This window comes from Procambarus clarkii, chromosome 41 (genome assembly GCF_040958095.1).
Source record: "Procambarus clarkii isolate CNS0578487 chromosome 41, FALCON_Pclarkii_2.0, whole genome shotgun sequence".
NCBI classification, from domain to species: domain Eukaryota; kingdom Metazoa; phylum Arthropoda; class Malacostraca; order Decapoda; family Cambaridae; genus Procambarus; species Procambarus clarkii.
The window spans coordinates 11,545,073-11,557,347 of NC_091190.1; the positions used below are offsets into that span (position 1 = coordinate 11,545,073).

Sequence of the window (12,275 nt, forward strand, 5' to 3'; positions counted from 1 at the left end):
ATAGGTTACAAAGATGGTTGTCATATATATATATATATATATATATATATATATATATATATATATATATATATATATATATATATATATATATATATATATATATATGTCGTACCTAGTAGCCAGAACTCACTTTTCAGCCTACTATTCAAGGCCCGATTTGCCTAATAAGCCAAGTTTTCCTGAATTAATATATTTACTATAATTTTTTTCTTATGAAATGATAAAGCAACCCTTTTCTCTATGTATGAGGTCAATTTTTTTTTATTGGAGTTAAAATTAACGTAGATATATGACCGAACCTAACCAACCCTACCTAACCTAACCTAACCTATATTTATAGGTAAGGTTAGGTTAGGTAGCCAAAAAAAGCTAGGTTAGGTTAGGTTAGGTAGGTTAGGTAGACGAAAAAACATTAATTCATGAAAACTTGGCTTATTAGGCAAATCGGGCCTTGAATAGTAGGCTGAGAAGTGCGTTCTGGCTATTAGGTACGACATATATATATATATATATATATATATATATATATATATATATATATATATATATATATATATATATATATATATATATATATATATATATATATATATATATATATATATATATATATATATATATATATATATATATATATATATATTGAATATGATATGTTTCATTGAATATGACCGCATATTCTGTATTTATTATTTTCTGGTTTAGGGCTTCTATCCCTCTAACTATTTTCTTAGCATCAGGGCTTAATTGAAATAGGAGTTCTCCAAAACTCATTTTCGTACTTTTAAGGTGAAGAAAAGAAGTGATTTACTATAGAGTGTATTACACTTATTTGTATAATTTGCACGACGTTTCAAACCTCCATGGTTCATTCTCAAGTGAACAGATCTTACAATACTAGTTGATTTTATACCCACATTAGGTCAGGTGATAATACAATGAAGGTGAAAACATGGGGGGGTACATAAGGGATAAACATAGGGGCTGCAGAAGGCTTATTGGCCCATACGAGGCATCTCCTATCTAAACACAAAGATTAATCCAGTGTAATTGGCCTGTTATGTTGGACATTGTCTTCTGTGTTGGCATCGATATGTTCTTGTCTTGTCCTTACTCTCATGGTGGGTAGAGTAAATAGTTCCGTGATTTGGGTGTTCATGGTAGGTCGCTCTATTCTTATGTGAATTGCCTCAAGAATTTGTAATCTTCTTGAATCTTGGGTTTTGTCTATTATGCAAGTATTCTTGTTCAACATTTCTCTTGTTAGAGTAATGTCATGGGCTAGTCTCATGTGATTCCTAGGGGCACCAGATTGAAGATGGCATGTCAAACGCCTCGTCAGCTTGGTCGACGTCATACCTATGTACTTACATTGAAGGTTACATCCTTCGTGGGGGCAAGTGTACATGTATACAACGCTTGACTGCTGTAGAGGGTTCTCCGTCGGCTTCGGGCTGTTTTTGATAAGGAGTTCGGAAGTCTTCTTGGTTTTGTAGAATATTATCAGGTTTATGTTTTGGTTAGGAGTAGTGCTTTTTACTCCTTTACGGATTATTTCTTTCATTATTCTTTCCTCTTTTATATGTTCACTGTGCATGGTTGATTTGTAATATAATTTTATTGGGGGGTGTTGTGGTTTCTGTTCTAGGTTCTGAATTATACCAACGGTCCAAGTGTCTTCTTATAGCAGCGTTTATTTCCGCATTGCTATATCCGTTGTTCACCAATACCTGAGTTACTCTTTCAAACTCTCTACTCACGTTGCTCCATTCAGTGCAGTGGGTAAGCGCTCGACGAATATAAGCATTGAGAACACTGGCTTTGTATCTTTGGGGGCACTCACTTCTACCGTTCAGGCATAATCCTATGTTGGTGGGCTTGGTATATACGTTGGTGCTTAAAGAGGTTCCTGTTTTTGTTATTAGTACATCCAAGAATGGCAGACTGTTAATTTCACTATTTTCATGTGTAAATCGGAGTACTGACTCTCTCTCTAGGTGTCTTTTTAGGTCAATTAGTTCATCCGAGTCTTTTACTATTACGAATATATCATCTACATAACGGCAGTATACAGTTGGTTTTTGTCTGCTACTGAAGACCCTATCTTCGATGGTTCCCATATAAAAATTAGCAAATAAAACTCCTAAGGGGGAGCCCATTGCTACTCCGTCTATTTGTAAATACATGTCTCCTTGTGGAGACATGTATTTACCAAAACATAAACCTCCTAACCAAAACATAAACCTGATAATATTCTACAAAACCAAGAAGACTTCCGAACTCCTTATCAAAAACAGCCCGAAGCCGACGGAGAACCCTCTACAGCAGTCAAGCGTTGTATACATGTACACTTGCCCCCACGAAGGATGTAACCTTCAATGTAAGTACATAGGTATGACGTCGACCAAGCTGACGAGGCGTTTGACATGCCATCTTCAATCTGGTGCCCCTAGGAATCACATGAGACAAGCCCATGACATTACTCTAACAAGAGAAATGTTGAACAAGAATACTTGCATAATAGACAAAACCCAAGATTCAAGAAGATTACAAATTCTTGAGGCAATTCACATAAGAATAGAGCGACCTACCATGAACACCCAAATCACGGAACTATTTACTCTACCCACCATGAGAGTAAGGACAAGACAAGAACATATCGATGCCAACACAGAAGACAATGTCCAACATAACAGGCCAATTACACTGGATTAATCTTTGTGTTTAGATAGGAGATGCCTCGTATGGGCCAATAAGCCTTCTGCAGCCCCTATGTTTATCCCTTATGTACCCCCCCATGTTTTCACCTTCATTGTATTATCACCTGACCTAATGCGGGTATAAAATCAACTAGTATTGTAAGATCTGTTCACTTGAGAATGAACCATGGAGGTTCGAAACGTCGTGCAAATTATACAAATAAGTGTAATACACTCTATAGTAAATCACTTCTTTTCTTCACCTTAAAAGTACGAAAATGAGTTTTGGAGAACTCCTATTTCAATTAAGCCCTGATGCTAAGAAAATAGTTAGAGGGATAGAAGCCCTAAACCAGAAAATAATAAATACAGAATATGCGGTCATATTCAATGAAACATGTTTGAAAGAAAACCTGCTGCCAGTATACACCAATATATATATATATATATATATATATATATATATATATATATATATATATATATATATATATATATATATATATATATACACATATATACATATACATATATATATATATACATATACATATATACATATATATATATATATATATATATATATATATATGTATATGTATATATATATATATATATATATATATATATATATATATATATATATATATATATATATGTATATATAATAATGTATGTATGTATGTATGTTAAATAAGCGTTTGTGTCTGTCTTTTTTTTTCTTGTACACATTAAAATTGCATCATCATATTATATACTGTACCTATATATTATTACCCTACTAAAAAATACTGTGTTACATTTGTTATTTATCTTATTGTTGGAGTTATGTCCAGCTTGAAGTCTCATGGAGTTGTGAATGCTGTACAGTAAATACATACTGTAGTGTATTATAATGTTAGCACTGTGTTGATTAGTAGTTCTGCTATATGTTGAGTACTACAATACAGTTTATGAAAATTATTGTACACTAAAATTACTGCAACTTTAATTTTAACACTATGTACACACTTAAAACTCGATATGCCTTTTGCCACTTTAGCACTCATAGTCCTTTTTTTTAGTAATTACAGTGCTTATTGTTGACATAAATTTATTGTACTGCCTAGCTAGTTTAACAAACCATGTACCATTTTCACGTTTACAAATGATTTCTTGTTTTTGCTCTATGGTCATCCTCACATGTGTTTTCTTAGGTTGAACCTTACCACTGACTTTCTTGGGACCCATGGCATGATATATAATAATTACTTATATGTTCAAAACCAAAAAAAGCCAAAGAACAATGAAATTCTTTACAAAGATTTCATGCGCGATTGTCACTAAGCGGGAGGCACTGGTACACTGAAGCACGAGCGACCATGCCACCAGGAACTACACGCTAGGTCGCCCATATGCATATCATCAATCTACGTTACCTGAGGCAAAGGTCATAAGCCGATTCACATTTTACGAAGAAATTGGGCTCGTAACCTGAAAAGTTCGTAAATAGGGGCATTCTTAAGCCGAGGTGCCACTGTATACTACTGTAATAAATTACTTAACTGCAGCTTTAAATACTTACCCCACACAGGCATAAAAGCAGAAAAGAATAAAATAGCACAGATTGTATCCTCCAACACATGTGCCAAGGAAAAAACAGTGATGATCTCTTTGGTGAATGCAGCGATCACAGAGGGAACAATGGTGACTGCGCTCAGGTTTGTAGATTTTACATGTTGGACAGTAACGGAGCTGCTTACAATCATCGTGAGACAAACCAGGAGCCAACTCACTGTGGAAGAAAGATTTAATCAGAATTTTAATATGCCTTAAGAACTAATGCTTGACAAGAATATAGCAAAAAATGTAATGAAACACCATTTTCTGGGTGAGTCCCAGAGGCTCCCCAGAGCTATCCAGGCTGAATGGATATGTATAACTTTCTGGCATCAGTCAAAGTGCATGGCATTTTTGCCTACCGGGGACCACGAGCCAGAACCTGGCCCACTGAGAGAGGCACAAGGAGCAATGGCCTATAGAAACCTTCCTGTGGTTGGGAGCATTCTGTCAGCCATCGACTGGGACAGGCACCCAGAAAGGTAGGTGCCCAAAAACAAACCCTTATTCTGGTGAAAATATTGCTACTGAAAGCCAAACAAGTGGACAAAACTCCCCAAACAAAATTAGCAAACTAGCATGACATGATAGCGTCGCCGTGCCGCTATCTGCGCACCCCCCTCCCTTCCCGGGAGAGGGAAGGGGGAGCCCTAGACCCTCCGCGCCAGCGATCCAACCGACAGTTCTTTGCTGATGTGATTACTGGCCGGTTGGGTGAAACAACCACAAGAGAAAGGACAAGACAGAAAACAGAAAGCGAAGTACAACTACGAAGAGACAAAAAGAAACGGAAGGACCGCCAGGAAACTTCATACTGCTGCCGAGATGAAGCACACAGGTGGGACACCATTAACGAAGCTACCTGATCACCATACAGATATTGATAGACGAGTCAAAAATACCACACACGAAGGCTCGAGGAGAAGATCGAAGCAGCCACGTAACGGATCGGACCGATCTGCTGAAAGAGGCGTAGCCATGAGAAAACCCCCTGGGTTCGAACACCGAGCAAGTAGCGCCTGAAACCAAGGCTGGGCCGGCCACAAGAGGACTACTCTCCCCTGTTAAGTCTCCAAGCGAGTTAGGACATGGAGTAACAGGTGAACCGGGAAAAAGAGGTACAAGTAACCCCACCTCAACCAGTCCTGCCGAAAAGCATCGATTCTGATGCCCTCACAGTCGAGGAAGGGCGCAACATACAATGGGAAGTGCCTCGACCATGCCGATGGGAAGAGGTCCACCTCCGGGAGCCCGTACGTCCAGCAGAGCCAACTGAATGACTCAGCGTCAATCTTGAGGTTATCTTTAGTTGATTTCAGGGATGATTTCAGGACAAGGACCGTCCCTGCAGCCCGGTCCTCGACCAGGCCTCCTTTTTGTTAAACACCCCCAATGAAGCAGCCCGTAGCAGCTGTCTAACTCCCAGGTACCTATTTACTGCTTGGTAACAGGGGCATCAGGATGAAAGAAATATTTTGCCCATTTGTCTCAGCCTCCACCTGGGATCGAATCCGGAACCTCAGGACTACGAATCCGAAGCACTGTCCACCCAGCTGTCAACTGTCCATTCCATGGACAGGGGAATGAACCGATACGGGCCATCCGCCAAAACGTTGGACACCCTCCCAAACGTGAACCGCCATGAGAGCCAAACCTTGAGAACTCGGCAGACGAGTCACTCGAAGAGCCAGCCTCAAAGAGTCAAGGACCGCATCGAACCCCCACAATTCAGGCAATGAACCATTGGGGGAGCAGTCTGAATGGAGCCTGATCGTCGATCCGCAAGCAACTCGAACCCTCCGAAGCAACATCCACACCCCCACGAACTCCTGCACCATGCTGTGGTTATCTTGAGATGATTTCGGGGCTTTAGTGTCCCCGCGACCCAGTCCTCGACCAGGCCTCCACTCCCAGGAAGCAGCCCGTGACAGCTGACTAACACCCAGGTACCTATTTTACTGCTAGGTAACAGGGGCATAGGGTGAAAGAAACTCTGCCCATTGTTTCTCGCCGGCGCCTGGGATCGAACCCGGGACCACAGGATCACAAGTCCAGCGTGCTGTCCGCTCCAGGCCGACCAGTGGGCCCGACGGAAGGACGAACCCCACCGTCCCTGGCTGGCCTGGTGAGCACTGGTCACAAAGCCCCAGCCAAGAGATTACGTGTCCATGAACACATTGAGTGAGGGCTCGGGTAGGTGCCAAGTCGCTGAACCATTACTATCAGAGAACCGAAAAACCAGAAGAGGAAGCTCGCAATGCAGCAGCCGATGCAAGGCCCCTGGAGGCCAAACCCAGCGATTGCGAGAGAGGCAGAAGGGATGGCCCCAAAGGAACCAGAACAGCCGATGAAGTCAAACCCGACTCGGCGGGTAGACCATCACGGCAAAGTTCAGGCTCCCGCACAAACCCTTGTGCAACTGCTGAGTGACCCGGGAGCCCCCCAAAAACAGGCGAAGGTGGGACTGCAGCAGAAGCAGAGACACAGGAGGGAGAGACAGGGAAGCGGTCTGAGTCTCACACAGGACCCAACCAAGTCCGAAACTGAGAAAGGAAACACACACGTGTTAAGGTGTGTGAAAACGCGAGGTGCCAGATTCAAACCGAATGGATGGCAACGAAAGCAGTAACCGATATGCCCTACCACAAAACTGAGCCAGTCCCTGAACCCCGGATGAATCGGGGCGTGCCAATACGCATCCCGGAGGTCCAGGGACACCATCCAAGCACCTGGCTCCAAAAAAATCTGACCCGGGACAGAGTAGTCATCCGAAAGAAAGGGGCAATAGACCCAGGGGTACATACAAGTCCAGAATGAACCACAGGTTTGCACTGCATGAAACAGAACAGGGAAGGAAACACACCTGAGGGACGTTGTTGTTTTGACCATGCCCACTCCAAGATGACCTGCCAGAGCACAGAAGAGGCCTGCCCCACCAGTCCTGAACCCCCCCGAAGGAGGAGGAAGAGTCACCAATGCCACTGCAGGCTGTCGGAAACGACCTGAAAATCGTGAGACTAAGTGTGACCAAACAGAGCAAGCCTCCCCTCCCCCATCGCCCTGTAAACGGGGCGAAGCGCAAAAGGGCCTACGTCCCTTGCTAGAACCCAAATGACACGCAGTGCGATCACCTCGCCAACCAGACAAAGACGGGTCCGAAGGCTGTGCCAGCCCTGACACTGGCACCACCTGCCTACCCCGACTGCAGAATCTGCAAACAGCAAGGGACAAAAAGGCAATGAAAACCTAAGAGTCAGGGCCCAAGCAGATTCCAAAGAATAAGCGAGCACCTCCTGCTGACACGCGAAGCAAAAAACCGAGACACTGCATCCCGTAGGATTGCCGCAAACTGCTTCAACAGAGCAGACGACACACGCGCCGCTGAGACCAATTCACCAGACCCAGGAACGGTCCCAAATGCCTCCACATCCTCCGCAAGCCAATCCGAGGACAGCTCCAGGAGGAAAAAGAACTGCAAGACCGAAGCCAACAAGCATCGAGCGCGTAAGTCCTCAGCAACCAGTGCAGCTGAAAGGGAGGGAGGGAACCTGAACATGAAGCTGCACCACTCCAACATCCTGAGAAATCCCGAGGAAGGGCAGGGGCAAACAAACACGCACTGAGGTGCTTAAACTCGACCCCCAGGTAAACCTGGACTACTGTCAGCACCTCGCGCCACTTAAGCGTGTGAGAACAACAGAACATATGCCAAGCCTCCAGCAAAAACACAGGGCAGTCCGCTGGCCAGGATGACTCCAGAACCTCATAACAAACCCAGTAGGGAAACAGGGAAACAAAAACCCAAATCTGAATGAAGGAGGATTCACGACAGAGGTGTAATCCAGGTCCCGCAGGAGATAAGCCGCAATGGCTTCCCGCACCTCGTGAGGCGGGATGCATAAAGCCGAAAACCTCTGGAAGGATGGGAGCGATGGACCCGAAGGGACACGGAACCAAACCTGGGGAGGGGCCGACATCAAATCCAACTCGTACACGGAGGGGACGGGGAGGGGGAAGAAAACCCCACTCCTTTTAACAGCAAGCTCCATCCCGAGGGTAGAAAACCCTAAGCAGGATCTAACGGGGCCCAAGGTCCCCCAAGTCAGCCCCTTGGCTTCTGGGGCTGGGGAAGGACCCGAGGCCGAGTCATCCTCCAAAGCCCCGGCCTCAAAAGAAAAAGCAGACACAGACGGAAAGACAAGGGAAGGGGCCCACTGGTCAGACTCAGATGCCATGGTTGGAGGAACTGACTCAAATGCCTCCGTCGCCACCCCAGAAGGGGCATCCCCCAAAACTGCCAGTCTCAAAAACAGCTAAACCCTGCTCCGACCCCGGAGCCCTCAAACTCTTTGGAGCCGGCAGCAGGGGGGGGAGGGGGGACCAGAATGAACCACAGCAGGGGAAGGACGAGAGGGCGCAGAATGAACCACAGCAGGGGAAGGACGAGAGGGCGCAGACTGAACCAGAGTCAAGGCAACTATCACCCCAAAGTGGGTGCTTGTTTTGGAGCACTTATCTTTCTGGGTGCCTGACCTGGTCAATGGTAGACATAGAATGTTCCATAACCACATGTGCATTTCTATACACCATTGCTCCTCGTGCCTCTCTGAGGGGGCCAGGTTCTGGCTCGTGATGCCGGAACAACCGTGGACATCTTCAAGAGAAAACTGGACGGTTTTCTAAGAGAAGTTCCGGATCAGCCGGGCTGTGGTGGGTACGTGGCCCTGCGGGCCGCTCCAAGCAACAGCCTGGTGGACCAAACTCTCACAAGTCGAGCCTGGCCTCGGGCCGGGCTTGGGGAGTAGAAGAACTCCCAGAACCCCATCAACCAGGTATCAACCAGGTATCAACCAGGTGATCCCCAGAAGGCCTAGAACTCCATTCACATTAACTGATGCCAAAGCCTAATATATCCATATCAGCCTGGATAGCTCCGGGGAGATGAAGGGGCTCCCTTCCTCCATAAATATCATCTTGCTACAATATGATTTCTTTCAAGAAACATGGAATGATTATAGCCAATTCTCTAAAGTACGCTACAATAAATAAATATTTATTTTTATATTTTGTTTACCTATTTGTTACCACAAATGGGTAATAATGCTCACCCATGTATAAATTCACAAAAACCCAAGCATTACAAGTTACAATACAAATACAATACCTATTTCCAGAAGATTTGTCTATGTAGCTCTTGGTGCAGAAAAATAGTAGCCAATTTCCAAAAATTTCAATGCTGAAGAAATATACAATAATTCTGTTCACACCACTCCCTTCAAGAAGCTGTGGAAAAAAAAATATGAAAATTTCATGGCAATACTTATCACTTTGTGATAGAAGAGACTTTATGAGAATACTATACATATATATACATACATATACATGCATACATACATGCATACATATGCATATTATATGTGTATATAATATACACACATTAGTATATTTTGGTAGTAGTCTTCCTTGTAAACATACGTTGTTGAATATGACCGAAAGGGCAAGATTAATAATTCTAACACGAATCTTCTCACTACAGTATTTCTTATGTTCTTCACTGTCAAGGGTAATTGAAAAAGTAACTCTCCAAAATTCATTCTTTTTATTCCTAGTCTGACACCTAAATGCATTTTGTAATTCCTTATTACATTTTCAAAGACTTAATTTACACACAAAATATATTCATACTTATAATCGTTTTTGGGTGAGGTGATATGGCACAAAAGTTTTGGGCGAGGTGAAACTTAAGACAGAACACGAAACAATGGGATGAGAAAAGAAGAATTGAAGTAACTGCAGAAGGCGTATTGGCCCATACTTCCTCTTGCTGCTTCCATATTGGGTCGGGGTCTTGAAGTAGGTAGAATATAGTTGTGCATTAGTTGGCTGTTGATTGCTGGTGTTGACTTTCTGATGTGTAGTGCCTCGCTGATGTCGAGTCTCTTGCTATCGCTGTATTTATTGATGATTTCTGTGTTGCTTGTTAAGATTTCTCTGGTGATGGTCTGGTTGTGAGAAGAGATTATATGTTCCTTGATGGAGCCCTGTTGTTTGTGCATCGCCTAGAAAGAGACGTTGTTGTCTTGCCTATATACTGAGTTCTTTGGGGCTTACAGTCCCCAAGCGCGGCATGTGAAGGCATAAACGACGCTGGTTTCCTTCAAAGCATTATGTTTGGTGTCAGGGGAGTTTTTCCATAAGTAGATTGGCCATTTTTTTGTTTTTATAGTAGATTTGTCAATTGTATTTTCTGATTTTTGTCTGTAGGGATAAAGTTTCTATCAATAATGTCTTTCAGGACCCTTTCCTCCGTTTTATGAGCCGTCGAAAAGAAGTTCCTGTAAAACAGTCTAATAGGGGGGTACAAGTGTATAAGTATATATACACTTATACTGGGTATAAGTAAACCCCTGGAACGAGTGATGCAGATACGAAAGAGTTAAAGGCAAGCAAGGGATGGTTTGAGAAATTTAGAAAAAGAAGTGGCATTCATAGTGTTGTGAGAGTTGTGTGTGTTGTGTGTTGTAAGCTGGTGGAGGAACACACCGAAGAACTGACCACCGAAGAACTCCTAGCCTTTCACAAGGAGCAGCAAAAGAGGCAGCTGAGGAAGTTTCTTCAGGGGAGGAGTAGGTAGTACAGAATGTCCCTTCCTCAATAATAAGAACTGCAAAGTTTTGTTGAAAAAACTCACCCAGATAAAGCTATAGCAGGCCGTTGCATTGACCTTTTAAATAACAATGATGTCTCACTACAGACAAGTGTTAAAATTAAGAGAAAAACAAGTGTCTTTAGACAGATTCTTAGTAAGACAAGCAAGCAGTGAGCCACAACCAGGTCCTAGTGGGTACTCCTGCAATACACAGGAGAGAGAGTACCCCAAAGAAGTCATTACTGCCTGATGTTATAATGGAAGGGGGGCTCCCCTTCCAAATACTAACACCTCTCCTCCTCCTCCCCCCCTCATCATCTTCCATATGCCAACAAGAGTCATCAATAAAGGTAAGCAATAACTTGTACATACTTTAGTACTAAAGATTTTGATGAATTAGGTATAAAATTTACTTTGAAATTAATATTTTTGGGAGTGTGGAACAGATTAACTCAATTTACATTATTTCTTATGGGAAATTCACTTCGGTTTACGAATTTTCGGGTTATGAACCATCTCTGCGAAGGGATTAAATTTATAAGCCGAGGTACCACTGTTCAGTATATGCTATATATAAAATGGTTACTGTTGTACTATAATATGGTTGTTGGCAGGCAGGCTGCAGCCTGTATGCAACTTGTCCTCAAATCAACAGGTCTAATTTAATTCTATGCCAGTCCCCTTATTCATGAATTAAATGTACTTTATACATCACTGACAGCTGATACATTCAAGCTTTTCTCAAAAAGAGCTTTCTTCATTGAGTACTTGTGACAAAACTCTATGGATTTCATATACAGGATTTTGTTACAACTTATTTCTTATTAAGTTCTTGTCTTGAAGAGGTTTTACTAACTTTTCTCTGAGTTTTGTTTAAAACTCCACTTGTGAATAAGAATGTGTTTTCTTGGCTTGAACCATACCACTGGCTTTCTTGGGACGTATGGCAAGATATATAATAACAAATTTTATGTTCAAATAGCCAAAAAGCCAAAAAAATACTTCTTTCTTCATTTGAAGAATTCAAAATTCAAAAAATTAATTCAGGCATGATTGTCACTAGGCAGGAGCCACTGGTAAACTGAGTCGCAATTGCTGTGCCACCACACGCTAGGTCGGCCATACGAGTATCAACAAACTCGTTTGCCGAGGTAAAGTTCGTAACCTGATTTGAATTTTCTGAAGAAATTGGGCTTGTAACCCAAAAAGTTTGTAAAATGGGGCATTCGAAAGCCGAGGTGTCACTGTATGCTAGTTTCCTTTTCATGTAGCATTAAGTGTTACCCTATTAAACTTATAAATAATTGATTTCTTTAAGTTATGCC

General features: G+C 42.6%; 1 protein-coding gene across 3 annotated transcripts in view; it reads right to left on the reverse strand.

Moving 5' to 3' along the window:
• LOC123761060 (palmitoyltransferase ZDHHC22) overlaps positions 1 to 12,275 on the reverse strand; it is a 75,669-nt gene that overhangs the window by 46,337 nt on the left and 17,057 nt on the right. For all 3 annotated transcript variants that reach the window (XM_069339341.1, XM_045746944.2, XM_045746943.2), the window contains 2 exons: positions 9,466 to 9,584; positions 4,267 to 4,476 (listed from right to left, as the gene is read on the reverse strand). In XM_069339341.1, coding sequence (XP_069195442.1) covers positions 4,267 to 4,476; positions 9,466 to 9,584 — 329 coding nt within the window. The remainder of the gene's footprint in view (positions 1 to 4,266; positions 4,477 to 9,465; positions 9,585 to 12,275) is intronic.